The sequence below is a fragment of the Salvia hispanica genome, chromosome 2, assembly GCF_029641045.1.
Source record: "Salvia hispanica isolate PSC_SH4W2 chromosome 2, Shi_PSC_v1, whole genome shotgun sequence".
In the NCBI taxonomy this organism is placed as follows: Eukaryota; Viridiplantae; Streptophyta; class Magnoliopsida; order Lamiales; family Lamiaceae; genus Salvia; species Salvia hispanica.
This window is the reverse complement of record NC_142693.1, coordinates 14,564,472-14,589,230: the sequence shown is the minus strand read 5'-3', so window position 1 is coordinate 14,589,230 and position 24,759 is coordinate 14,564,472. Positions and strand designations below refer to the sequence as shown.

Here is a 24,759-nt window from a genome sequence, read left to right as displayed (position 1 = left end):
TTTAAAAACTGAACCAAATTAGTAATTTCTGTTTGTGAATATTGAGTGCAATGTGTGTGTTTTATGTAGTGTGTGTATTTTGTGTAAAATGTGTGTAGGGTGTGTGTTTTGTGTGTAATGTGTGTAGTATGTATATTTTGTGTGTGTGTGTGTGTTTATATTGTGTGTATTTTGTGTATAGTGTGTGTGAGTGTATATTTTATGTATAGATAGTGTGTGTTCATAAATTCTTCAAATTCAATTCCATATCAATTACTTCATTTTATCAAACATAGAATTTGGAATTGAATTCCAATTCAATTCCATAAAATTTGAATTCCAATTCTGTGTACCAAACGCGACTAAGAGAATGTATAATTAAATAGTTACTAGAATGCGTAATCGGCTAATTATGCATTCTCCAACTACATAAGAGTTGGATAAAATAGCGGTAAGATATCAAATGCTATATGCTCCAAGTACTAAAACTCTTCTTACTCAATTATTGGCATATACTAGTATAGTACGAAGCTACTACAAACTTCGCAAAATGCTAAATAACATTTGAAAACCAGCTTGAAAATTATGGTTCTTGTTTATTATGCAAACTATAATTAAAAAGTCAAATAGGACAGACTCCAACAATTAAAAAAAATAGTGGATTTCGAACCTGAGACGTGACGTTCATGTTACCAACATTTACATCTGTTACTAACAGTAGCTTCTTATAAAAAAAATTGAATTAGCACTATTAACCAAATCTAGTGTTGTTGACAAGAAGAAGAAAGAAAGTGAAGGCAACAAATATTCTGCTTGGAGGCATAAAGTGGGCTTTACGCTATAGATTTATGACACAAGTTGAAGTCTTCACGATTCTATTTTCTTTTCTCCCAAGTGTCCTTCACCTCGCTCCACACAACCCATTGTTTCAAGTTATGTATTTTCTAAATATGAACCTATAGTACTACTAACAAAATCATTTATGGTAAAAACATTCTGAAAATAACAAATGAGGTATAATTAGTACTCTCCCCCCTGTCCGGTAATTAATTGATATATAAACTTATTTTTAGCATATATTCAAATTATAGATCAATTTCCTATATTGAGAGTGTATAACATTTTTTGGTACAATTTAAACAACCCTATTTAACGCACCTGAGGAAAAAATAATTGATATCAAAACCATGCACGTAACTAAGCTTTTTTAATTAGGTAATTATCCTCTCACAGTCGACCATAATTACAATTTATAGCCTACTTGCTATACGTAACAGTGACATAGTCCAAGAAGAGACAATATTTTCTATTAAACGAACAAAATACATATTCGATCTAAATCTAATTGATCCATTTACTTAATCACACATCTGATGATGCCACACCCAAGGTAAAACAAATAATATAAATCAGTCAGAATTCTAAAATACATAGTACTTCCCTAATTAATTAATTAATCAATTAGATCTTGAATATCGTTTATAAATACATGTGTGTTTGGGATAAAGGTTTGGTTTCTCGTGAGAATTAAATTTTTCATGAGAACGTGCCATGATTAACATGTAAAGTTAATACATTCAGTCATTCATCACAAAATTAATCAGGGTTGCATAAAAATAAACTTTTTGTCACTAATGAGATTCAAACACAAGCAATGTATCACTAGATCTTCGCAATCGAAGAGATAAATTGGTTCTCTAGTTTTCACATTTGGACCTCCTCTTATCCTGTCGAGATAGATCAAATTGAGAACAATTTTTGTGACTTAATTATGAATCTAACATTACTAATAATATATTGATCTTTATATGATGAATTATCTTTATTGTGGAAAAAAAGCTTGCAAAATTTGTATAGTACTGATAGAATCATCCTAAAACTAATGATGAATAATCCTAAAACTAATTGGTTATAGGAGGAGTGGCCCATGAGATTTATATACTAGTTTCAGTTTTCTCTTGACACCGAGCGATGTGTGATAGTTATATGTTACTTTTTTAGTTTCAATTGCCAACACTCCCTCAAACCCTTCAGTCATCTTTTCGGTTTCAGCCCATATATCCTGCTGGGTCAGTTAATATTTAGCCCGCAATCGGTGATCCGCTCTGATACCATAAAAATCTATGGGTTTCATCCTAAAATCAAATGATGATAAGAGGAGTGATCCCTAAGATTTATATACTAGTTTTAGTTTTTTTTTTTAACACCAATATGAGATAATTATATGTTACTTTTTCAGTTTCAATTGCCAATGAGTACATATGCATGGTATGTGTGATGAGTTGCTTGCTTCTTAAGGTGTAGAGCAAGACAATACATGCCATTTCATCAATCGACATACATCACGCCACATGCATTTTCAGTTACATTTGGCTTTTTATGAAGACTTCTTTGGAGGCTGGCATTCATTATCATTAATTACTTAACTGGAAGATACTAATCATTAATTTATACACTTCCCTATGAAGGTAGACCTCATAAATTAATTGAAACATGTATATTTCTCCTATGCATTAACATTTTGTAAAACTATAGACATTAGGGGAAAAGATTGTTACATATACGACGTCGTTTTCATGAAAACTAAGAAGATTCATTAACCTCTAATGTATACTTATCAGTTTCATTAATTAATAAGTTGGAATCGCAGCATCAGTACTATACATATCTTGTTCTACTCTAACACTTTACCAACTCATCTCAAACTAAAACAATCCAGCATTAATGTAAGAAGAACACTCTAGAAAGTCTAAAAGTTGATGAAAAATAACTTAATTAGATAGTTGTTCATTTTAAAGGTACAAACGATTAATTAAATTAAATTCAATTCTTTGACAAAATTGACTATTTTATGACTTGCTCACGCAAATGAATTCGTTGCTGTAATTAGGGTGTGATTATGCTATATCTCACTTCAAAGCAACTTCATACAAATACTTGAAAGCAAATTAACACATGGCCCACTCAATATACTTAATTTCAGTTCGAAAATAACTTAAATCTCATACGCCATCTTCTAGATTTCTCATGTCTACACACATATTCCTCTATTACAACTAGTGTTTCATATTTCTACTCAAAAAATTAATTAGGGTTTGCCACGTGGCATGTATTATCTCATGCACACACCTCTCTCTCTATCTATAAATATTATATACATAAACAACTCAAACCCTCTCAAATTAATTTGCAGTATAATTCCTCAAAAATGGCAACAACAACTTTCTTACCGGCAAACCCTAAATTACCCCAAAAGCGAATTTCTACTATGCGAAACGGTGTCGTATCAAAAAGGTTTGTGATCAAGGCGCAGCAAGGTGGAGAGGAGGGGAAATCGGTTGACGAGAACATGATCGTGCTGAGAATGAGGATCAAGAAGATGAAGGTGATCGAGAGCGTTGGTGGAGGAGGAGAAGGAGAAGGAGAAGAAGGGGTGGTGGCGGCGCCGGAATGGAAGGAGTGGGAGAAGAGGGTTTTCACGCACTACCATGAGGGGGTTTTGGACACGGTGGGATTGTTGCAGTCTTATCTCATGAATACGCGACCGAGTGTGGCGTTAGGGATGTTGGCGCTGATTGCGATGACGGTTCCTTTCTCGACGTCTGTCGTCGTCGCTAATGCGCTCAAGGTGGCTAAGGGGTTGCTCGCCGGAAGCCATGTTTGTATAGATATTGATTTTTAGACTAATTTTTATTTGTGTGTATATAAATATTGAGATTTTATATTTATTCATTTTATAATAGATAGGTACATAGAGTGTGTGTGTATTTTGATTCAAGTTTGGAATATGATTTGCTTTCAACACAAATGAGATTGTAAGTATATAGTATTTAAGAGTATATTGTATTTATTAATGTGGATGATATATATGTTTGTCATATTAGAATGCCTTTATGGTTTACGAAATTTGAATTCGGTTTTGCCCAAATTTTGTTGTGCATCTCTTTATTGAATTTATTGTGTTTAACGCTTTTGATATAAGTCATACAAAAAGGTTGAAACCCCAACCCTAAGGGTCCCACACATCCCGGTCCGACAGTATTGTAAGGGGTGTTAAATCAGGGTACGCAGTGACCCGCTAATGGGGAGGGCCTAACCCACTGCCAGCCAGAAGCCCACCTCCCAAGGCTGAGCACTTGTGTCTGAGAGGTGTTGCAACTATACGATAGTAGTGGGATTTGATCTTTGGTCAATCATACAAATCTGCCCCTTCGGAACCAACTGCGCTCTACCCATGCAGACAAAATTAATCCTTTATGAGGATTCGAACACACAACCACTCGGTTATCAACTGCGCTTTTGATATAAGTGGTACAAGTTCAATTCTAGTAGTCGAAATGCCACAAATTAAATATGGGATCCATATGCTCTTTGGTACCGTTTTAGTCTCACCATTTCATGTTTCATTGAACGTCGTTTTGTATATTATAATCTACTCTCTAAAAATATGAACTTTGAGTTAGATACAAATGTAAATAGGAAGTTGATAAAATATCTTTCTTAGAAGCAGATTTAATATAAATTTATAAAATATTCTGAGTTTCTTGTTGATGAGAGAATTTGGGTTAGGTGGGTTTAATCTTGGTTCTTACAGCGAAGTAGCTAGTGGGGTCTTTAACGTTTTATATAAATCTATTTGGAAAACTTTATCTTCCTTTAAAATTTTAAATATGTTCTTAACTTTTATCTTCCTTTAAAATATACTCTTATATATCTTGCTTCAAATAGATGAAAAGGATTATTAGATTGTAAATTCTATTTTATTAGTTTTATAATAAAATATGATCAATAAAATGAGTTAGTAGAATTAATTTGAGATATTATTTAATTACTCAAAATAGTAAAAATAAATGGAGTATATAATGAGATATATAACTATGAAGAAAAATAGCTTTTTTGGAAAATTTAATCTTTTATTGATGCGCATTAAGTTATTGTGGATTACACTCTAAAACGCGTTTGTATCTACGAATTATAGATAAGTTATTAAGGAAAACTAAGCCAAAAATACTAAAACAAAACAGAATGCAATATATAAGGGAAAAATACAAGGGTGGAAACAAATCCTTTAATGCAGAACTAAGATTAAATTTTATTCATTGAAATAAAATATATAAAATTGTAAAAAAATATACTAATCCCACGATAATCATGGTAGTAGTTTCCAATTATTATTAACGTGATTAACAAATTAAATTCGAAAATATATTTAGATATAACATTGAAGGTATCTCAACACAAAATTTGCATTAGCATGATATTGAATTTACTTTAACATAAAATAAATATATTAATCCTACTATAATTAATGGTAATTGTGCCAGGTGCTATTGATAGTTTGATAATTGATACCATCAACAATTCGACAAATTATGCAATTTTTTCATGTGAACATATGCAATTAAAATTTAATAGAATCCTTTTAAAACTACTTTTAATCAGATACATAGATTGTGACAAAAAATAATTTAAATCAAGACATATAGGTAACACATTTTGCACTATTTTAGAAGAGAAAAAATGGGTGTTAAGAATATGCGTGATTAAACATAACAGTAAATTTATCAACGTATCAATAAATGTACATTAATTTAAAATTGAATGTCGTCCATCATTATAACGCAACATCATATATCACGGGAGTTATATGCCATTTCCGGAATGAATTTTGAATTAATTAACTAAATTATCATTACTTATAATTATTAAACTGTTGTCGCGTATCGTTGATCACACTGGCGTAGTTTCCAAATCTTAAGATTAACATTGATCTTATTTCTGCATTAAATTGTTGTTCGAATTTAATTACAATTATGTCTCTACATAATTTTTGTGAACACCCATGCATGATGAGTATTACTCACGTAATTTTACAAATTAATTATGAAAGATCAAAGTTTATCTAATAACTTCATTTATATTTTGAATTCAGAAAGCAAGTCGCACTTTGATCGTTTGTAATTTATAAACTTCACGATCCTAAATGCTTAGTTTACTGTATAATTTAATTTACTAGATAGTATTAAAGATATAAGTTGCTATGATATGAATAATATATTAGTGGTCCTCATGATTAGCATGAACCTTTATAAATTATGAGATATAAGTAAAAAATTTCTACTAGAAGCATGATTTACATTGCCATATTATAAAATTTACTAACAGATAATTTATAATGAATAATACTACTCCTATTTGAGATCCATGTGAAAGCATGAGATTTGAAATTTGAAACTACAAAAAACAAATTAAGATTAGTCTAATAAACATTTTAAGATTCCATTTTGAAAGCGATACAATATAAATATTTTCTCAGAAGTTAATATAATATTGCTTTGAGATTAATTATAAAAAGATCAAATGATTAATCATGGAGTCTATTATTTTGTTTGTCGCTATCGAATTATTTCTTGAATCCAGACCTCAGATTGATTCTGTTTCCACTTTCCACCTCTAAAACTCGACATCTGCTTTCTTCCCAAATCCCATTTCGACTGTAATTTCTGTATTCATATCTCTCTGTTTTACCGTGTATATAGTCAATGTTTGCATAGGTAAGATTGGATTGGTGTATCTATACCGATGATGTTCTCTCAACTTCCAGAATCTGCTGGAATTCAATAGTTAATCTTTCTTTTCATACGTCTTTTTATATTCAATCTCTCCTCTTTATTGCCGGAAATCTGATTTTGGTGCTGTTATTCGAGTTTGAATCGAATTCAGCTTCCAATTCCGTCCTCAGCCGGTTTAAATCGTTGAAATTGCAATAAGCTACATATCCAAGCTCCAATTTTTTTATTAGGGTTCGTCTCTGAGAAATCACTGGAGGTTTTTCAATGGAGTCTCTTTCGATTCAGACTCGAGCGAATCTCAATTCGACAGCAGAAGATCTATTCAACGCGATTATTCCCCTGCTGAAGCTCATAACTCTCACCGTCATCGGATTGATTCTCGCCCGCCCGGAGACGAAGCTTGTCCCCAAATCCACCTTCAAGCTTCTCAGCAAGCTTGTCTTCGGTTTGTTCTTACCTTGCGTCATCTTCTCTCATCTAGGAGAGACTATAACTGTGAAGAATTTCGTTAGTTGGTGGTTCATTCCTGTTAATGTGATTCTCAGCACTCTCATCGGCTGTATTCTAGGGCTGTTAGTTGCTAAAATATGCCGTCCCCCTCAAGAATACTTTAGGTTTACTGTTATCATGACTGCATTTGGCAACACTGGGAACCTCCCTCTTGCTATTGTTGCATCGGTTTGTCATAGTAAGGATAATCCGTTTGGCCCCGAATGCCACAACACTGGGACGGCTTATGTGTCGTTTGCGCAGTGGGTTGCGGTGCTTCTTGTTTATACTCTTGTTTATCACATGATGGAGCCTCCAGTGGAGTATTATGATGTTGTTGACGATGGTGCGGAGATTCAGGAAGAAGTGGCCTCGAATGATCTCAGTAGGCCGCTTCTCGTGGAAGCTGAGTGGCCCGGGATGCAGGATGGGGAGACTGAGCATTGCAAGACACCCTTAATAGCGAATGTTTTCACTAATGAGTCGAACCAGTCTATCCCAGAGCCTGATTCGTTGGAGGAGGGTGGTAGTGGGGCTGGGCCGAGAAGTCCGAAATCACTTCGTTGTCTGGCAGAGCCTCAGGTGGTGAGGAGAATAAGGATCGTTGCTGAGAAGACTCCTATCTATCACATCCTTCAGCCACCAACGTTTGCTACGCTGTTAGCTTTCTTTATTGGTATGGTGCCTCCGATCAAAAGTGTTGTATATGGCGATGATGCACCCCTTGCATTCATAACGGATAGTCTGGAAATCATGGCTGGGGCAATGGTGCCATCGGTGATGCTTGTTCTTGGAGGAATGCTTGCTGAGGGGCCTAATGAATCCAAACTTGGGCTACGAACTACTATTGGCGTTATAGTTGCAAGACTGTTGATACTCCCCTTTATTGGTATAGGGGTTATTTTCATGGCAGATAAGTTGAACTTTCTGATCCCTGGAGACCAAATGTTTCGGTTCGTGCTTCTGATGCAGTATGCAATGCCAAGTGCCATTCTGTTGGGAGCAGTTGCTAGCTTGAGGGGTTATGCAGTTAGTGAAGCTTCGGCTCTCCTCTTTTGGCAACATATCTTTGCTGTCTTCTCTTTGGCAATTTATGTCATACTATACTTCAAGGTTCTGCTCTATTACGTTTGAGGTCCGTTCTAACCTCTTGACTCTCTTTCATTGCATTCTGTGAACCGTCTGTTGCAAAATTACCTTAAATCAATAAGACCCCTCCAAAATGTGTCTTGACAGAGGACACACTTTCATTCTCAAATCTTAAATTATGCATTTCAGTATCTGATTTCTGAACACACTATATAGTGTGAGACTTTTGGTGTGTGCTTATCATACATTCTGCTTGCTGGTGTTTATGCCAGAGACATGTTAGAAAAATCCCATTCTTTTCGTAGTATTATATACGAAATCTATTATTGGTTCTAAACTTATACTAGCATGTATGTAGTTCTTTGATGGATTAGTTAGATTAGAGCTTGTGTGGTTATCTAATCCTTCAAATATTCAATCATACCTGTCATAAATAAACTCTCTCACTCAGAGTAAATGCCCCCGCACTATGTAGTTTATGTACACCAAGCTGTCCGGGTTTTAACGATATGAACTTCTTAGTGCAGACGCAAAACCCATTTTATCTTAATGGTTTTGAGGTTAGCTCTGATAGACTGAGCACTGCACATAATGAAGAAGTTGATTTCTAGATACCACTGAGTATGGCTGTGAATCTTTGATGAACTCCTAGCCAACCAAGTGCTAGCGAGCTATCGAGAATGAAGGTTGTGAGTTGGCATGAGATTCCACGCATGTTCCAGTTGGTAACGCATTCACTGATCACACACCATGATGGAAACACGGCATTTTTCGTATTTTATTACTATTTATTTTTATATGGTTCTCACTGTTTTGTTTTACTCCATTAAAGTACTAAGTGTTCAAAATTGTGTATACAGCTGCCTAAATAAGAAAATGTATGATTGAAGATTGGTGTAATTTGTCCAGTTCCAGTAACTGTTATCTTTCGCTTTGGTTCCTACTTTCTGTTGTTTCACAGTTTCGTAGTTAAGTTTGATGTCACTATATGTTTGGAGTAACGATTCGATTCTCTTTCGTGTATGCCCTTCTGGAAGGCACGCTCGGCAGAGACAAGCGTGGTAGTCTTCCCGTTCCCGGTGCGCTCGTGCAGGCAATAGCATGCCGCACACACTAGCAGGTCACTAGGGAGTAGTATATATATTATTTTCAACCAAAAATAGGAATCTAGATTATAGTTTATAATTTAATATTTTATTCTCCTTTCTATCATTGAAATCAATGGCTACTTTATTATTTTTTTTTTATCGTCATCTATCTCCTATAAATATCCTACTTCTTTGGCAATTCATTTACACCTAAAATCATCTTTTCATTTAATTTCCTCTCATTTTATCTTTCAAATCTCTAAGAGCATCCACAATGGGGGCAGAGGATGCGACGAACGATGCATCCTCCGCCCCTTAGTCTGCCACTGCAGCACCACGGACTATGCAAATTTTATCATCCACGCCCTATGCATCGTCCGCGGACTATGACACAGAGGATGCATCCTCCGGCCTATCCTCCGTCCCTTAGTCCGCCATTGTAGGGGGTGCGGACTAGAGGGCGGAGGATGCACACATTTTTATTTTTTATTTTTTTTATTTTTTTTTTGTATTTTCTTCTATATATATCACCAAATTTTTTACTTCATTTCACACCTTTCACTCCACTCTCTTCCTCATTTCAATTTCTCTCTAAATTCAATAATGAATTCCGACAATTTTTCATTTTTGCAAGCACAGAAAATTAAAAATTAAAAAAAATATATATTGACAATAGGATTTGCCTTTTATTTATAGTTTTTTTATATTTATTCCTGCTAATTGATATGTTTGCAAACATAAAAAATAAATATTGTAGTTTTTAATATTCAAATAATAAATAAAATACTTAGGGTGAGACTTAGGGCGAGCTATAGTCCGCCCCATTGTAGGTGGAAGGGGCGGAGGATAAAATGCTGATGTGGCAGCGCATAGGACGGGGCTTAGGACGTTGCATCCTCGGCCCCATTGTGGATGCCCTAATAATTTCTTCATTTTCCCCCGAATTCCACTATCCCATCTTCTCGCTCATTTCCAACAATATTATCCACATCGTATATCATAGTATTGAATTAGTTCAAATAATATGCCCTAATTTGGAGTGACTTCTCAAACGACAAAATTCCTATCTTCGTGCCTTGCTTAAGCTAACTTTTGATGAATCTACAATTGGCGTGATATACTGAGTTTCAGACTTCGTGGAGGAAAACCACGAAGTTTGTCAAAGTATATGTAGATATTACTCCGTGTAACACGTTAAGGGCAGTTTTAATGTGATTAAGAATGCTAACTTGTGTTTCTAAATATACCACGCTTAAAATAATATGTTCATTGTTAGTGTCCCAACTAAAATTAGAGGAAAGTGTCTTAAAATAGCAAAATATGAAGATAATTTGTCCTTAATTTAGAGATGTTTTCTTTTACATCCTAAATTGTTATTCTTTTTAAAAGTACTTTCCAATGCAAATAATTATGTCTCAAATTTTGTGTCTTTAAAAGATAAGTTTTGTGTAATGTTAGCGCAAATTCAATTGTTGTCAACCAAATTCAAAGTAAATACCTTTAAACAAAATAGTAAATAAATTTAGAATACAAATTGTGTCACTTCTCTGATTGTATAGCAACCACATCACAAATAAAAATGATCATCATTCACAGCATGAAAAGAAGTTAAATATTTGTGCATATAATTGTACTGTTATAATTGGTGACAGCCTCTATGATTGAAAAGGACTAGATCATATGATGCAAAACAAAAAAATGCAAAGTAGCATTGGAACGTTTGTTAGTTAATGAATTAGGCAACGGATAAATGGTTGTGGACTAGAGTGGCTGTTCCATATTATGTGTCCTAGTATTCTGTGTTGGGAGGTCCTTTTATTCCACTTCATTTTTATTACAGTTGACAATTAGATCTCATATTCCACTAACTTATTTTTCTTATGTTTTATTATAAAACTAATATATAAAGGTATGATTTACATTCCACTTACTATTACAACTCACTTTCCTCTTCATTTAAGGGAGTACTCTATAAAATCTCGTATTATCCAAAAAAACCTAAGAAAATGATTATTCCTCCACTACCATCTGATTTTGTGAAATTACTCAATACAGATTTTAAAAATTATTTAACTTTATGAAAAAAAAAATAGAAAATGAGTTACTAGAATATGAAATTTCTTTTATATGTTGATTTTTATAATAGAATGTGAATATAATAACTTAGTTGAATAATAGGTTCACTTCCTTAAAATGAAAAAATAAATAAAATTTTAAATTACGAAAATCACGATATGGCGAACCGATAGTAATTTTTTAGGGGAGGTGTGAAGGAGTATACTCCCTCCGTTCTATAGTAATAGAGACGGTTCTTTTCAATACGGAGATTAAGAAAACTTATGTTATGTAAGTTAAATAAAGGGAAAGTAAAGTGGAAAATGAAAAAGGTAGAGAGAAGAAGAGAGAATAAACTAAGAAAGGTAAAGTAGGTGTGAAAAATGTGTTGATTTTTACTAAAAAGGGAAATGACTATATTACTATGGAATGTACCAAAATAGTAAAATGACTCTATTATTATAGAACGGAAGGAGTATTTTTTTTTGGGGAGGGGGGAATTGATTGAATATTATTCTTACTTTTTGTCATTTATTAATATTGATCGACTTGTCACATCTTTCATGCGTAAGTACACACGTTGAAAGGTTACTATTTTTGCCAATTCTACTCAAACATGCATTACAATGACACGCCGATCAGCGGATGCTTGTCACAATTTCATTGGTTACTATCTAATCATTCACTAATTGTAATTAATCTGGGCATCACCTACTGTGTGGGAAAAATAATCATTTGGAGAAGAAAATGTATGTGGTGACACAATTGATATCTAGTAATATAGGGGGTGACAATGACAAATATTACCCAATATGCACCAGCTAATAAGAGTAAATTATGCTAGCTTGATTCAGTTCTTTTACCTAGCTAAAATCTCCTCAAAACTTTCATAATCGTGGGGTCTCCTCAAATAAGTATGTATCTTTTGTTTATCTAAAAATAATAATTTATAAAATGCAAATTAATCAAATACTAGTACATCATAATTCACAATGTTTGGTCTAATTTAAACTACTTTTATTTAACTAGGGTTTAGGAACCAATCAATGTACTCCATATATAACACTAGAAAGAGGGTTGGGATCCGTTATGAGACTAAATAATTATTCACGGCGTCCCAACTAAGATGACATACTTTTCTTTTTTAATTGTTCCAATCGAAATGACACGTGTCTATATTTGGTACTCCCTACGTTTCTTCATAGTTGAGTCATTTTTCCATTTCGGAAAGTTTCTTCATAGTTGAGTCATTTCTATATATGGTAACCTTTTTCTCTTTCTTACTTTACTCTCTCTTACTTTATTCTCTCTACTTTATTCACTTTATACTTTATTCTCTCTACATTTTCCTCTCTCTTACTTTTTTATCTATTTATTTAACACACTCAATATTCCTTTCTAAAACTCCGTGCCGAAAAGTTTCGCCTCAACTATGGTGAAAAGGAGAGAGTAACTTTTACTCTCAGATTAAATATTCAACTATCTTTTTTCTCAATTTAATACGTACATCTACTATTTTCCTCTTCAATTAACTAGATTAATCAACAACTCCTAAAATCTCATGCTTACTCATAAGTGTATCATCTTAGGCGGGACGGAGGGAGTATTTTCTAAAATATTAATGTCATATAGTACTACACTTATATTCTATTTGTTCACGAAAAATAAACAAAGTTGTAAACGACACAAATTTTAATTCACAATTGTTAAAATAAGAGAGAAAAGAGAAAATACGGTGTAAGTAATGTTAGTGGATCGTGGGTCCATATTTAGAATTATGTAGGTTAGTAGTTTAAAACTTTCCAATTTTTAGAATTTGTCTAATTTAATGAACGGCTCAAAATGACAAAACTAGTCTATTTTTTATGGACGAAGCATTTACGTAAAAACATGAATATTTAGTCCATACATAATATACTTTGTGCAAATGCTAGAGACTTTTCAGGATTTTTTTATATAAAAAGTGATTATTTGTGTATATGATAATTTAAAGAATCACATCTTAAATACTCTTTCCGTCTAATAAAAATAGGCCATATTTTATTTTACCTCCGTCTCACAAAAATAGTTGATATCCATTTATAGTTATTTTTATCTCATTCTTTTTTATTTGATTATTTTTGGGCTCCCCATCCACTATATTATAAATTTTCTCTAACTTTATTAATTATATATTAAAATTTGTGTGAATCCTAAATGATTTATTTATATATGACGTAAGGGTGTAAGAATGAAAAACTAATAACCATATTATGAAATAACAATATGATGATCTAAATAATGACACGTGGACAATCTAAATAAAAACAATGCTGGCAATTCATTTTATATTAATCACATCCCATATCACAACATCACTATAAAAATCAAATTGTCTTTCTCCGAAAAGTAATTGAAAATTATAAATTTCACAAAACTTCCTTAATTTCAATTATTTTTCACATAATATATCAAGTGTAATTTTAGAAAAATTCTAATAAATCCCTATACGTTTATATATAAAAAATAATGATAACTAAGTATGAAAAAAATGACACAATTAATTTCACCGAAGAGCCCTCCCAAAGGACCCTTCTTTTTATTATTATTTCCACATCATTATTTTATCAAATGGCTTATCTCCTGAAGGGCACACCCAGAGGGCCTATCCATTTTTATTTCATTTTCACATCATCACTATTTTATTTTATTTTTTTAGCATTTATATATTTAATATTTCATCAAATTAAATAAATTTAAATGCAAAAATATTAGTAATACGCAAATCTTCGTTGTATTAAAATATTTGAAAAAAGAATACAACAAATTAAAAAAACCTACATTTAAAAAAAAAATAGAAAATAACAAATAAAAAACAAATAAAAACACTTCTATTTTGGAGGGATGAATGAAAATGATGGGAAGTGGATGTATATATAGAGAAATAAAAATTAGTTTTGAAAAAATATATATATATACTCCCTCCATCCTGCTACATCCTACAAGTGAGGCGCTCCAAATCGGACGTTGTTTTGCAAAAATGATAATAAATAGTTAGAGTAGAGAGAAAGTAAAGTAAGTAAGATAATAATGCATATACGACTCTCTTCTATATTATTCTCTCTCTTACTTTATTTTCTATCCATTTTAACTATTTATTATCATTAACGCAAAACAATAGCCAAAAAGAAACGCCTCACTTGTAGTGGAACAGAGAGAGTATATGATAGGGCCGATGATCGGCCCTTTCTCCGCGAGGGCCGATCAAAGGCCCTTCCCATCGGTGGCCATATGGGGGGGAGGTGAGGAGGCCGATCATCGGCCCCTCCGTCACAATGGTTGGCCGATTGGGAAGGCCTCCCCATCGGCCAACCATAGTGAATGCTTTCAAGGTGCTCTGCTTCAGCTCCGAGTTTCAAAATCGACACGCTTTGCTTTGAAAAGAATGAGTTCATAAAAAAATAAACGAGTTCACGATCAACTCAACTTGATCATATAAAAGTAATTTGGGTACACTCTGATAATATAGTTTTTGATTTAATTATGTAAGTTTTTGTTTTAGTTTTAATTTTCAAAAGTTTAGATTTATTTTAATTTTGAAAATATGGTGGTAAGATCAATAGGTATTGGTTTGAGGTTGTGAACAGCCTGTAATTTACTGAACTTAATGGATTCATAAGAAATTTTATGATTGATTAATTAAAATTTAGTCACGCGCGTGGTTGAACACAACTAAATTAAGCAAAGAAAAAGTTATTTTAGTCTTTAGATAGGTTGACGTCATTAATTATAATTTTAAATAGTATACCCTCTATCTCCTCTCAAAATAATTAACTGATTTTCAGCACTTACGTGAAAAATAATACTGTCCTAATAAGATACACTTTTATTATAGATACGAGTTTTAAGAAATATAAAAAATAATGAATTGTAAAAGTATAATGAAATGTATGACGTAGGATGTTTCTATTAAATTTTTGGTAAATGTAATTTATTTACAATGGTCATAGTATAACACTCTTTAAACAAAATCACCAGATATATACAAACACGTAATATCACACTTTTGTTTTTTCAATTATATTATATCAGATTTTCACCTTTTTTACCTAAAAAGTATTTTAGTCCATCTGAATTAATATTTATCCCTTTATTTATTATTTTTCTCTGTTTTCTAGATAACAAGGTTCTCTCGAAATCCAGTTTACAGTTTTCCCAAAAAAAAAAGCTTAAATCTACATTAAGAATTTATTACTACTAATACTCTATTTATTTTTAGTTTATCGATTTGAATTAGATTTATAAGAATATAATATCCTCCTTTATTTCTTTTTATTTATTGGCATAAATTGTTGACGGCAAAACCTGAAAAATAGACCGCGAAAAAGCAATCGTGCGTCGCCGCTACCCTCTCTCTCTCTCTCTCTCTTCGCTCCACTTTCGATGTGGAGAAAGTGGGAGAAGAGAAAAGCTTAAAATGTGCAACAAAGGTTGAATCTTGCTGCCATGGATTTTCATTTTTCAACCCACCACCTCCATTCCCACAACTGAAGAAAGGAATGACAAATTAAATTTTTCCTCAAGGTTTTTCTTGACCCCTCCCCTAGGCAACCTCATCACCTTTCTTGTCTTCTTTTCTACTAATCCCCTCATTCTGATCTCCTAATAAATTGCACCTTTTAAAAGTGGAATCTTTTCATTGAATTGTAGAAAAGGTTGCTTTTTTATGCTCTCTTTTTGTTGTATATATGTTTTGACAATTCCATTGCTTATTTCCTGTGGTTTCTTGAAGAGGGCCAGGCATAGAATTTTCCGGGCATGGTTTGAGTTTTATGCATTTGTTAATATTTGAAGCATTCTAAGCTAAAACATCTATCTTGGGTTACATATGATTACTTTGATGCTAATAGTGGAGTTGTATTTCCTTAATTGGTTATTTTGCATTTGTATTTTCTTGCTCCACCTGTATATTCTTGTTGGTATGGTTTCCAGCTCTGCCTTTCCCAGTTTATGTCTATAGCTTCTTTTTCCATTGTGATTTGTGGGCCTTGAGGTATTGCCTTGCTTGCCCATTTTCAGCCTCATTTGAAAATTATTTGTGGTGTTCTTCTTTGTACCAGGAGATTGATTCCCCAATTATTGTTTCTTTTTGCAGTTCCATGTTACCTAGGTCCAATTAATCCATTTATTGTTCCTTTAGTTTGCATCAATTTCCCTCTTTTAGTGATTGGATTGATCTTTCTGTTTGGCCATTTTTCTTCAATGTGGCATGTATTGACTGATTCTAAACGATTTATGATCGTATGGAGCTTGTGTAGTTTCAAGAATGGGGGATCATTTTGTGATGCTTGTGGATCAGCTTATCCCTGAATCTAGCCTTGACAGTAGAATCCAGCTGCAGCAAGCCTCACCGGCCGCTCCTGTATCCGTGAAAACTAGCTTTTCTTTCCATAAGATGGATGCCAGAACAAGTATGTTGGGGGAGTGCAGGATTTGTCACGATGAAGACGAGGAGTCAAACATGGAGGCGCCCTGCTTCTGTCGCGGGAGCTTGAAGGTTCGCCTCGTGTCTTTTAGTATATGATAGCAGTATTGAATTTGCAGCCGGGTTGGGCCTAAAAATTAGAAATGCAGGACAACATCATGTATGTTTTAGGGAGCTGCCAGAATGAACATATTAGTATTACTTGAAGCTAATATTCAATTTTCCATCCGTTGCAGTATGCTCACCGTAAGTGTGTGCAGCGATGGTGCAACGAGAAAGGGGATACTACCTGTGAGATTTGCCAACAGGTTTGCTTCTTTATCAAACAAATTGATGTCCATCATTGTATGTAAGTTTAACACAAGGAATCAGGTTTTCAAGCCAGGTTATACGGCACCACCCCCTCTCTTTACTTATGGTGGGATCCCGATGAACTTTAGGTATCACTTCATTCTTTATTTTCGATACTGCTTTGCTGTTGATGTTATGTTGTAGACTTATTTTCTTATTGATCGACTATCCCAGGGGAAATTGGGAGATATCGAGAAGAGACCTACAAAATCTTCAATTTGTATCAACGGACTCCGCCAGTGACAACTTTTTGGATTCAGACGGGGATGAATTCCCAGTCCCCACTCCAAGAAGCGTGCTTTACTGCCGTATAATTGCCATCATTGTATTTCCCTCTCATATTGCTTTTTAGAGTCTTCATTTTTTATCGTTCGCCTCTATGCTATAACTGTTAATATGTGTGATTTCAGTTTGTTGTGCTTGTGGTGCTACGGCATACCTTACCATTCATCGTCTATGGTCCGGGTGAATATTCGATTTCTGTGGCGATGGTAAGAAGCTTCTCAGCTTAATGTTTTTATCTTAGAATAAGTATGAGCAGTTGTAGACATCATGGTTGTTCTCTTGCAGTTGTTGATGTTGCGTACAATCGGAGTTTTCTTGCCTATCTACATTATGGTAAAATCATTATCAACCATACAACGCAGACGAAATCGACAGGTATATTCCCAGATTCTAGCCTCATTGCTACATTAAGGTAAAATTGTATTGCTTATCATATTGTACTAACAATATTAATTTTAGGAAATTATTTGGTAATTAATTTGATATTCCATTTTTTTGTATTTCTACATCTAATGAAGAGCATTATTTATGACAACAGCCTTCACAACAAGCACAAGCTCAATTCCTCCAAATACCGTGATGGTGGAGGCTTTCATCGTAGAGTAGTTTGCTCTCTTTTCATGTTGGACTTGTAAATAGAAATTCAACCCTAATTAATCCTCTATTTTTATAAATAAAATAATAAAATTCCAGTCCCACACCAATTTTGTGCAAAACTTCATCAAATGTGTTCAATTCAATAAAAATGAGTATATGATGCAATGGAGCTTCAGATGAGGGCTGGAAAAGAGGAATTGGTAGAATAACTCTTTCTATGTGTGAATCGTAGGTGTGGTTATTTGATAACTCAATCTCCAAGGGGGTGTTCGGTTGGCAAGACTAAATCTCATAATTAAATATGTATTATGTTTGGTTCATAAGATTGACCCCACAACTTAATCCTAAATGGATAGTTTCATGATAATTAGTCATAGCCTCCCTTCTTCAATTAAAATAATTCCACAACTTAATCCTAGATGGATAGTCTCATGATACTAGTCATGACAACCGAATGCTACCTTTGTTTTTAATTTTTGCTTGAGGTTGCTCATAGCTAGAATAAGGAAGACCCCATTGTGGTTTATCCTCTAAGGAAAATTAAATACAAAAGACATGTTGTGGAGAATTGATCACTGGAGTTTATGATAATCAATGTATGTTTTGCAAGGAAGAATTGAAAATCGTTAAGCATAATATTATTTTATACTCCTCATGTTCCTAAAAAATAGACAATGTTAATACATAATTGGTAACGTAAGTGAGATAGAAAGAAAAAATGATTAGAGTATTGCTAGTGAGAAAAAGATTTTCTAAAATAGAATTGGTCTATTTTTAACAGACATCTCAAAATGATAAATATGATCTATTTTTAAGGGACGGATGGAGTTGTACAAACTATCCATCCAACATTCTCTGGTATTATTGTTGTGGAACCTATTCATATCACCATATGTCTACCCAAACATCCAACAATGTGTCTACTGTCGTGGATGGGAAGCTTGGCCTGACATATGGAAAAGAATATTTGAACGTAACATTTTCTACATGGTTGATCTAGGATATTAAGAAGAACACATTGTTGAATGTTTTGATAAACAAATGAATATAATGGTTTCCGATTGTTCCCTTCTCGCCGTGAACACATACACGATGAGTTGAACGACATTAGGAAGTGTGCAGCTACTATGAAACATGAAAACTCTTAAAGCACTTAAAGCATTCATCTTCAAGTTCCTTATCTTGGAAAGAACGCTCTTATGTCCTTACTCTTGTCTCTGATTGTGTTATTTTGTGTAACTACTGCTAGATTGCGCTAGACGGATTGAGATGATAGTAATAAAATTAGAAACTTATAATTTTATTAGTTATTTCAATATAAGAGATGCACTATTTGTGAAAAAACATTTGGAAAAGACATAGCTAGAAGCATGCTTGATTCATTTAAAAGTATACTTGATGGAGCTGGTGACCTCTTACTCGAACTCAAAATTCAATCTTATAAAAAAATCATGTATAGAGTATAGACTATCTACATAGAACTAAGTCAAAATTTCCAGATGTAGTTACAGAAAGCCTTCAAATTATGTATAAACAAAAATTAGAAAGACTATATAGCTTAAATGAAATTATTTGTAGAAAATTGTTTCTTCGCATAAATCAAATCCTTCTAATTCTATTTCTGTCGATACTCGACAATATATTTTTCTGTTTATTAATTTTCTAAAAATAATCCTACGTAGTCGATTACATCTATGCTATGTCTAACTCTAAATGACTAAATTAAGAATTAGGTCAAACATTATTTCTTATTTTGCTATGTCCTATCCTCTAGTCATCAATTGGAAATATAATAGCTAGCAATGGACTCTTTCATGACACTTAACAACATAGGTTTTCCCATCCCTTTTAACATATGTTTGGACTCTTTCTACACACACTTTTAAAACATTTATAATGGTTAAAATTTATTGCATAATGCAACGGCGGAATTAATCCATCAAGTCCGACAACACTTCTTATTCAAATGGATTTTTCCCCACAAATTTATTTGTTTTGTGTTGTATAAGATTGACAAGATTAGAATATAAGTTATGATCTCTGCCATATTTGACCAATTATGTATGGCTATTGGCTGGTCGGGTTTTCGTGGCTTATTATTTTGGCTTGTCGAATTAAATATTAGAATGGTCAATTTTAATCAAAGCTTAAATTCTAATTTATTAGACAAGTGTTGTAAAAAGTCGAGATGAATAATGGATTCTTGTAATTATATATCTTAATAGTTTAATTAGATAAACGCAAATTTGGAGAATTCATGTATATAGCTACAATATGATAATGTTTATTTTTAAAACGATAAAGTTGCCGAATAGAAATCAAGTAACAACCTTGTCTTTTATCGACAAATATTTTAAAGAAAATATAATGGCTTTTTGTCAAAATTAAAATAATTATTATTTTGAAAAAGCTGTGATTTGTCGAGTGCATATATATTCTAAGGGGTCCGTATTAAGACGGTTCACATTATAATAACAGTTATATTCACTTTTTTTGTTTTTTTAGATACTACAAGATACACATAAGTCATAACACATGAATTGACTAATACTTGTACCAAATAAATTTGACTAAATCCAAAAACATGAACAACTATTCACACACTATACCACGTGGATAACTTAATTAAATTGCTTTGGCGTGAATGTTGCCTTCCAATTTTAAGCCAATAAAGTTCCAAATAGATAGTAGTATCATTTTCATTTTTGTCGTTAAAGCAAACATAACAATGTAGCTTTAACCGAAAATTGTGATAAGATATGGAGAATTTAATTATACGGTTATACCTCCAAAATTCAAAATTGAGGCCATCAACTTTAATTGTATATACGTCTCTATATATAGATAAGTTTTGTGACGACATTCAAATTGATTGAACCAAGAAAGTTGTCCTCTTTCAAAAGTAAAAACAATTATACCAAGACCAAATGTAAAATAAATAGTGAAGATGGGGTAATTAAAGAATAATTAAGTCAAACCCTCAAAATATACCTGACTATTTCCTAAGCTTTCACTCTACACACATGATTCTAACTGTTGAGAGAGAAGATGTCTTCCTTGATTTCTCCTAAACTATGCAACACTCCTCTTCTTAAATGTAACAAAACCAGATTTTTTCAGCCCCTTCAAATCAGAGCCCAAATCCACAGAGATCATGAAGGTATGTATCATTTGTATTCTTCCACAAAATTTACAATTTCTTGAAATATTTGCATATTTAGTTATAGTACATTTATTTATTACTATTAGGGAGATCTGGGAATATTGTGGATGCGAATTTACACCTACTGAAGGTGAGAGTGGAGGAAGTGAGGAGCAAGGAGAGGCTAGAGAGATGCTGTGTGGCTGAGCAAGGATGGAACTATGCAGCTTATGATAGCTTCAAAACTAAAACAGATACTAATTATACTCATTTTTATCAAGAATTTGTTGAGCTTTTGGGAGTGGTTGGTGCCACTTTTGGCATCACAATATCTGGTTGCACCTTATGCATCTGCCTCTTCTCCATTTTGCTTCATTTCAACCAATGACTTGTCTTCTTGTAGAATAAACCAATGAATATGTATAGCTAGTTTTCCCTTTTGATCTTTTGAAAACTGAAGAACCTCTACATCTATTATTCAAGATTTTATTTATTTGTATTGTCTTTGGGTTTCTGTTACGGATTTAATGTCCCCCACCGGCTGTGAGATTGAAGATCAAATGTACTCTTCCTCTCCTAATTAAAGGCTAGTATTTCGGGATGAATTTTCCTATCTGGTCTGTAACAGCTTCACACTGGTTAATGGGTTTCCTGATTTCCCTTTTTATTAATCATTTGGTAGCAGTTATAGTATAAATCATTATGTAGTGTTTTTGTTAGAATGTTTGATGAAGGAGCTAGAGGTCAATAACCCGATGCATAACTAGGAATCGTAGACGGCCGAAATTGTTACTAATAAAATTATAAAAGCTTATTAAGCTCTTAGTCCACGTAATTAAGTATTAGCATAGGAGGGTTTAGTGAGAATTCGATGACAACCAATGAATAAGCATTAACTTAACGTACTTGTCTAATTCTAACATTCATGAATCTTTAATTCCAAGCAGTAGCCTCTTTAGTTATAACTTATATGTGGATAGAAATGGAGTAGGTTTTAGCAATTTCTCAACTTTCTCTAGTCTTTGAATTTAAATTCTTTTATATAAAAGTCTATATTACATTGCAATGCTCTAAATTAAATCATCTTAAATATGTAAAATCTGAAATAAATTTTAGAAAAAAGACCTTATCAAATTGTTTTTTACGTCCGCCCCTGCTCTTAGTTATGTACGTGCGGTTACACAACCCTGACTTTTCTTGTTCTTATTACTAGTAGTACTCCATTTTAAACAAGGATGCCTTGCCCACAACACTACTTTTCATCTTATAAGTTAAAGGGAGATAAAAATAAATGGATTGGAAAGGATAGATTTTGAGGTGACATGGTACTCGTGTGTATATGTTGTACTGTTTGTCAAAAAAGACCTGATATATAATACTCCTTCCGTCCCAGATAATTTGGGACACTTTGACCCGACACGAGTTTTAAGAAATCTAATGGAGAGTGAGTTGAAAAAGTTGGTGAGATGTGGATCCTACTTTTAAAGTATTAGTTTTATAATAAAATGTGAGTAGGAATGAGTTAGTGGAATATGGGGTCCACTACCAAAAATGGTAAAAGTGAAGTGGAACAAATTATTTAGGACGGACCGAAATAGAATATTGGGACGAATTATCTGGGACGTGGGGAGTAGTATGATTATGTTGATACGACAAGGTACATAGGTGATAAATTTGAATATTAATTTAAGAATATAAAATTTATTATCATATCATTATAAAACAAACCACTTCTGCAGCCGAGCCTAAATTGTCATAATTTGACGACGTAATTTAATTTGACCAAAAGGGAACTTTGTCGTATTTTGTTTAATTGGAAAGAACTATGCATATCAATCTTAATTAGAAGCAGGCGGTCAAGATTCAAAGAGACTGGATCAAGTATTGTATATATATGTATGGTCGATTAAATAGGAAATATTATCTCATTCAGTATGCAATTTATTATATAATTTCCGATGATTGAGTTTTCTAGTTCTCGTAGTATCAATTTCATCGCGTTAATCTGTAGTATTTTATATATACCCTCCTCCTAGCACTATACTAAGTACTACTCCCTCCGTCCCCCATTACTTGACACGGTTTGACCCGGCACGAGTTTTAAGAAATGTAATAAAAAGTGTGTTGAAAAAGTTGGTGGGATGTGGGTCCTACTTTTAAAGTATTAATTTTATAATAAATGTGAGTAGGAATCAGTTAGTGGAATATGAGGTCCACTACCAAAAATGGAAAAAGTGAAGTGTGTCAAGTAATGGGAGACGGACCAAAATGGCAAACTGTGTCAAGTAATAGGGGACGGAGGGAGTACTATTTTCGTCATTTTAGTCCGCTATTTTTATGTGACAAAAAGATACAGTCTATAAAGGTGCACACGGTTAAAAAACTGTCTATTTCGGTTTGAAACTTGCGATTCACGGTTCATCAAATCAGTGAACCTGAACCAGCCCGAATAGGTATTTGGTGGTTCTGGTTTACGGCCCAAAACCGCTGGTTCGGTTTTTTTTAAAAAAAATCTTTTTAGTCTCTATTTATCTATAAAATTGCTTAATAAAATTCAAATTATAAGGATGAAAATTACAATTTTATTGATATAAATTTCAACGAGACCACAAGTTACAAGTTACAACTTATAAACGACTACAATTTACAAAAGACTTGAAGTCTTAAACAATAGACTTGTAAATTTCAACCAGAATACAACGAAGCTATTGACAAATTACAAAATAGACTTGAAATCTTTAACAATAAATTTATAAGTATATACTCTTAGTCGGCGAAGGAGATGTTTCTAAATAACTAAATTGAGGACACATTTACCAATTCAACCTTATATGTTGAGTTTGGTCTAACAATAAAAAATTATGTTAGAAAGTTCCTCGAATTTAATCATATAGAGAAGTCTCCTTCTTCAACTAGAGTATATACAAATACAATTATTTATTTGTATTTGCATATTTTTAAAGTTGAAACAAATGAAAAAAAAACATAAAGAAAAAATGACTTGAGGTGCCTATGTATCCTTAATGCTCAATTGCATTGAGAAATCAAAATTCACGTAGTTCTTTTACCTGACTTACCTAGTTGGCGGTAGAAGTATGACCATATTCGATCGGATGAATTGTCTTCATATGAGGGATGAGAGTACAATATCCCCCACCATCATTAAATTTGTAGATTTTGTTGCAATAGTTACAACATACATTAAACTGCAATGTCATCTCTTGAAATAGCGGATCAACACTACTAGCACTATTGAGGCCTTCTTGTAATATTTAACAAATATAGACATTGTTGATGATAATTTAGACTTTTTACTGTTTTGTGGTACTGGTGGAGGAGGGGAGTGCATGTCCTCATCACAAAAAAAAACATATTGAAATTGAATTATGAGAATGGAAGTAGAAAATAGAAATTAAGAAGAGAAATCTTTGTCAACATAAGAATGAGGTGAGTTGAAATGTTAGAGAAGGTTGTATTTATAGGAGAAAAATTGGGAAAATCAGATTTAAAAAAAAAATTAAATTTGAAATTTCAGCGGGTTTACCGTTGGAACTGACGGTTCAGTCCACGGTTTTGAACCAAAACAACCGATTTTTTACTGAAAACCGGCGGTTTCAGTCCACTTTTCTGCAACACTACACCTGAAAG

At 33.0% G+C, this 24,759-nt stretch overlaps 4 protein-coding genes across 9 annotated transcripts; all 4 read left to right on the top strand.

The window, feature by feature from the left end:
• Positions 1 to 3,187: 3,187 nt before the first annotated feature.
• LOC125187423 (uncharacterized) lies at positions 3,188 to 3,661 on the top strand. Its single transcript, XM_048084017.1, has one exon. The coding sequence runs from the start codon at positions 3,188 to 3,190 to the stop codon at positions 3,659 to 3,661; it is 474 nt and encodes a 157-aa protein (XP_047939974.1).
• Positions 3,662 to 6,382: 2,721 nt separating this feature from the next.
• LOC125201316 (protein PIN-LIKES 2-like) lies at positions 6,383 to 9,072 on the top strand. Of its 2 annotated transcripts, none has more exons than XM_048099376.2 (2): positions 6,383 to 8,175; positions 8,652 to 9,072. In XM_048099376.2, the coding sequence occupies exon 1, from the start codon at positions 6,816 to 6,818 to the stop codon at positions 8,172 to 8,174; it is 1,359 nt and encodes a 452-aa protein (XP_047955333.1). In that variant the 5' UTR covers positions 6,383 to 6,815; the 3' UTR covers position 8,175; positions 8,652 to 9,072. The 2 variants fall into 2 exon arrangements, with proteins under 2 accessions (XP_047955333.1, XP_047955331.1); XM_048099374.2 differs by having other exon boundaries at positions 6,384 to 8,175; positions 8,657 to 9,072.
• Positions 9,073 to 15,616: 6,544 nt separating this feature from the next.
• On the top strand, positions 15,617 to 18,070 carry LOC125214300 (uncharacterized). Of its 5 annotated transcripts, none has more exons than XM_048115285.2 (8): positions 15,617 to 15,835; positions 16,570 to 16,808; positions 16,973 to 17,044; positions 17,109 to 17,176; positions 17,262 to 17,412; positions 17,498 to 17,578; positions 17,658 to 17,747; positions 17,911 to 18,070. In XM_048115285.2, the coding sequence occupies exons 2-8, from the start codon at positions 16,578 to 16,580 to the stop codon at positions 17,950 to 17,952; spliced, it is 735 nt and encodes a 244-aa protein (XP_047971242.1). In that variant the 5' UTR covers positions 15,617 to 15,835; positions 16,570 to 16,577; the 3' UTR covers positions 17,953 to 18,070. The 5 variants fall into 5 exon arrangements, with proteins under 5 accessions (XP_047971242.1, XP_047971260.1, XP_047971251.1 ...); XM_048115303.2 differs by having other exon boundaries at positions 16,561 to 16,808; XM_048115294.2 differs by having other exon boundaries at positions 15,617 to 15,966.
• Positions 18,071 to 20,959: 2,889 nt separating this feature from the next.
• On the top strand, positions 20,960 to 21,630 carry LOC125202856 (uncharacterized). The gene is made up of 2 exons (XM_048101333.1): positions 20,960 to 21,129; positions 21,219 to 21,630. Exons 1-2 carry the CDS (start codon positions 21,018 to 21,020, stop codon positions 21,497 to 21,499), a joined length of 393 nt encoding a protein of 130 aa, XP_047957290.1. The 5' UTR covers positions 20,960 to 21,017; the 3' UTR covers positions 21,500 to 21,630.
• Positions 21,631 to 24,759: the final 3,129 nt, after the last annotated feature.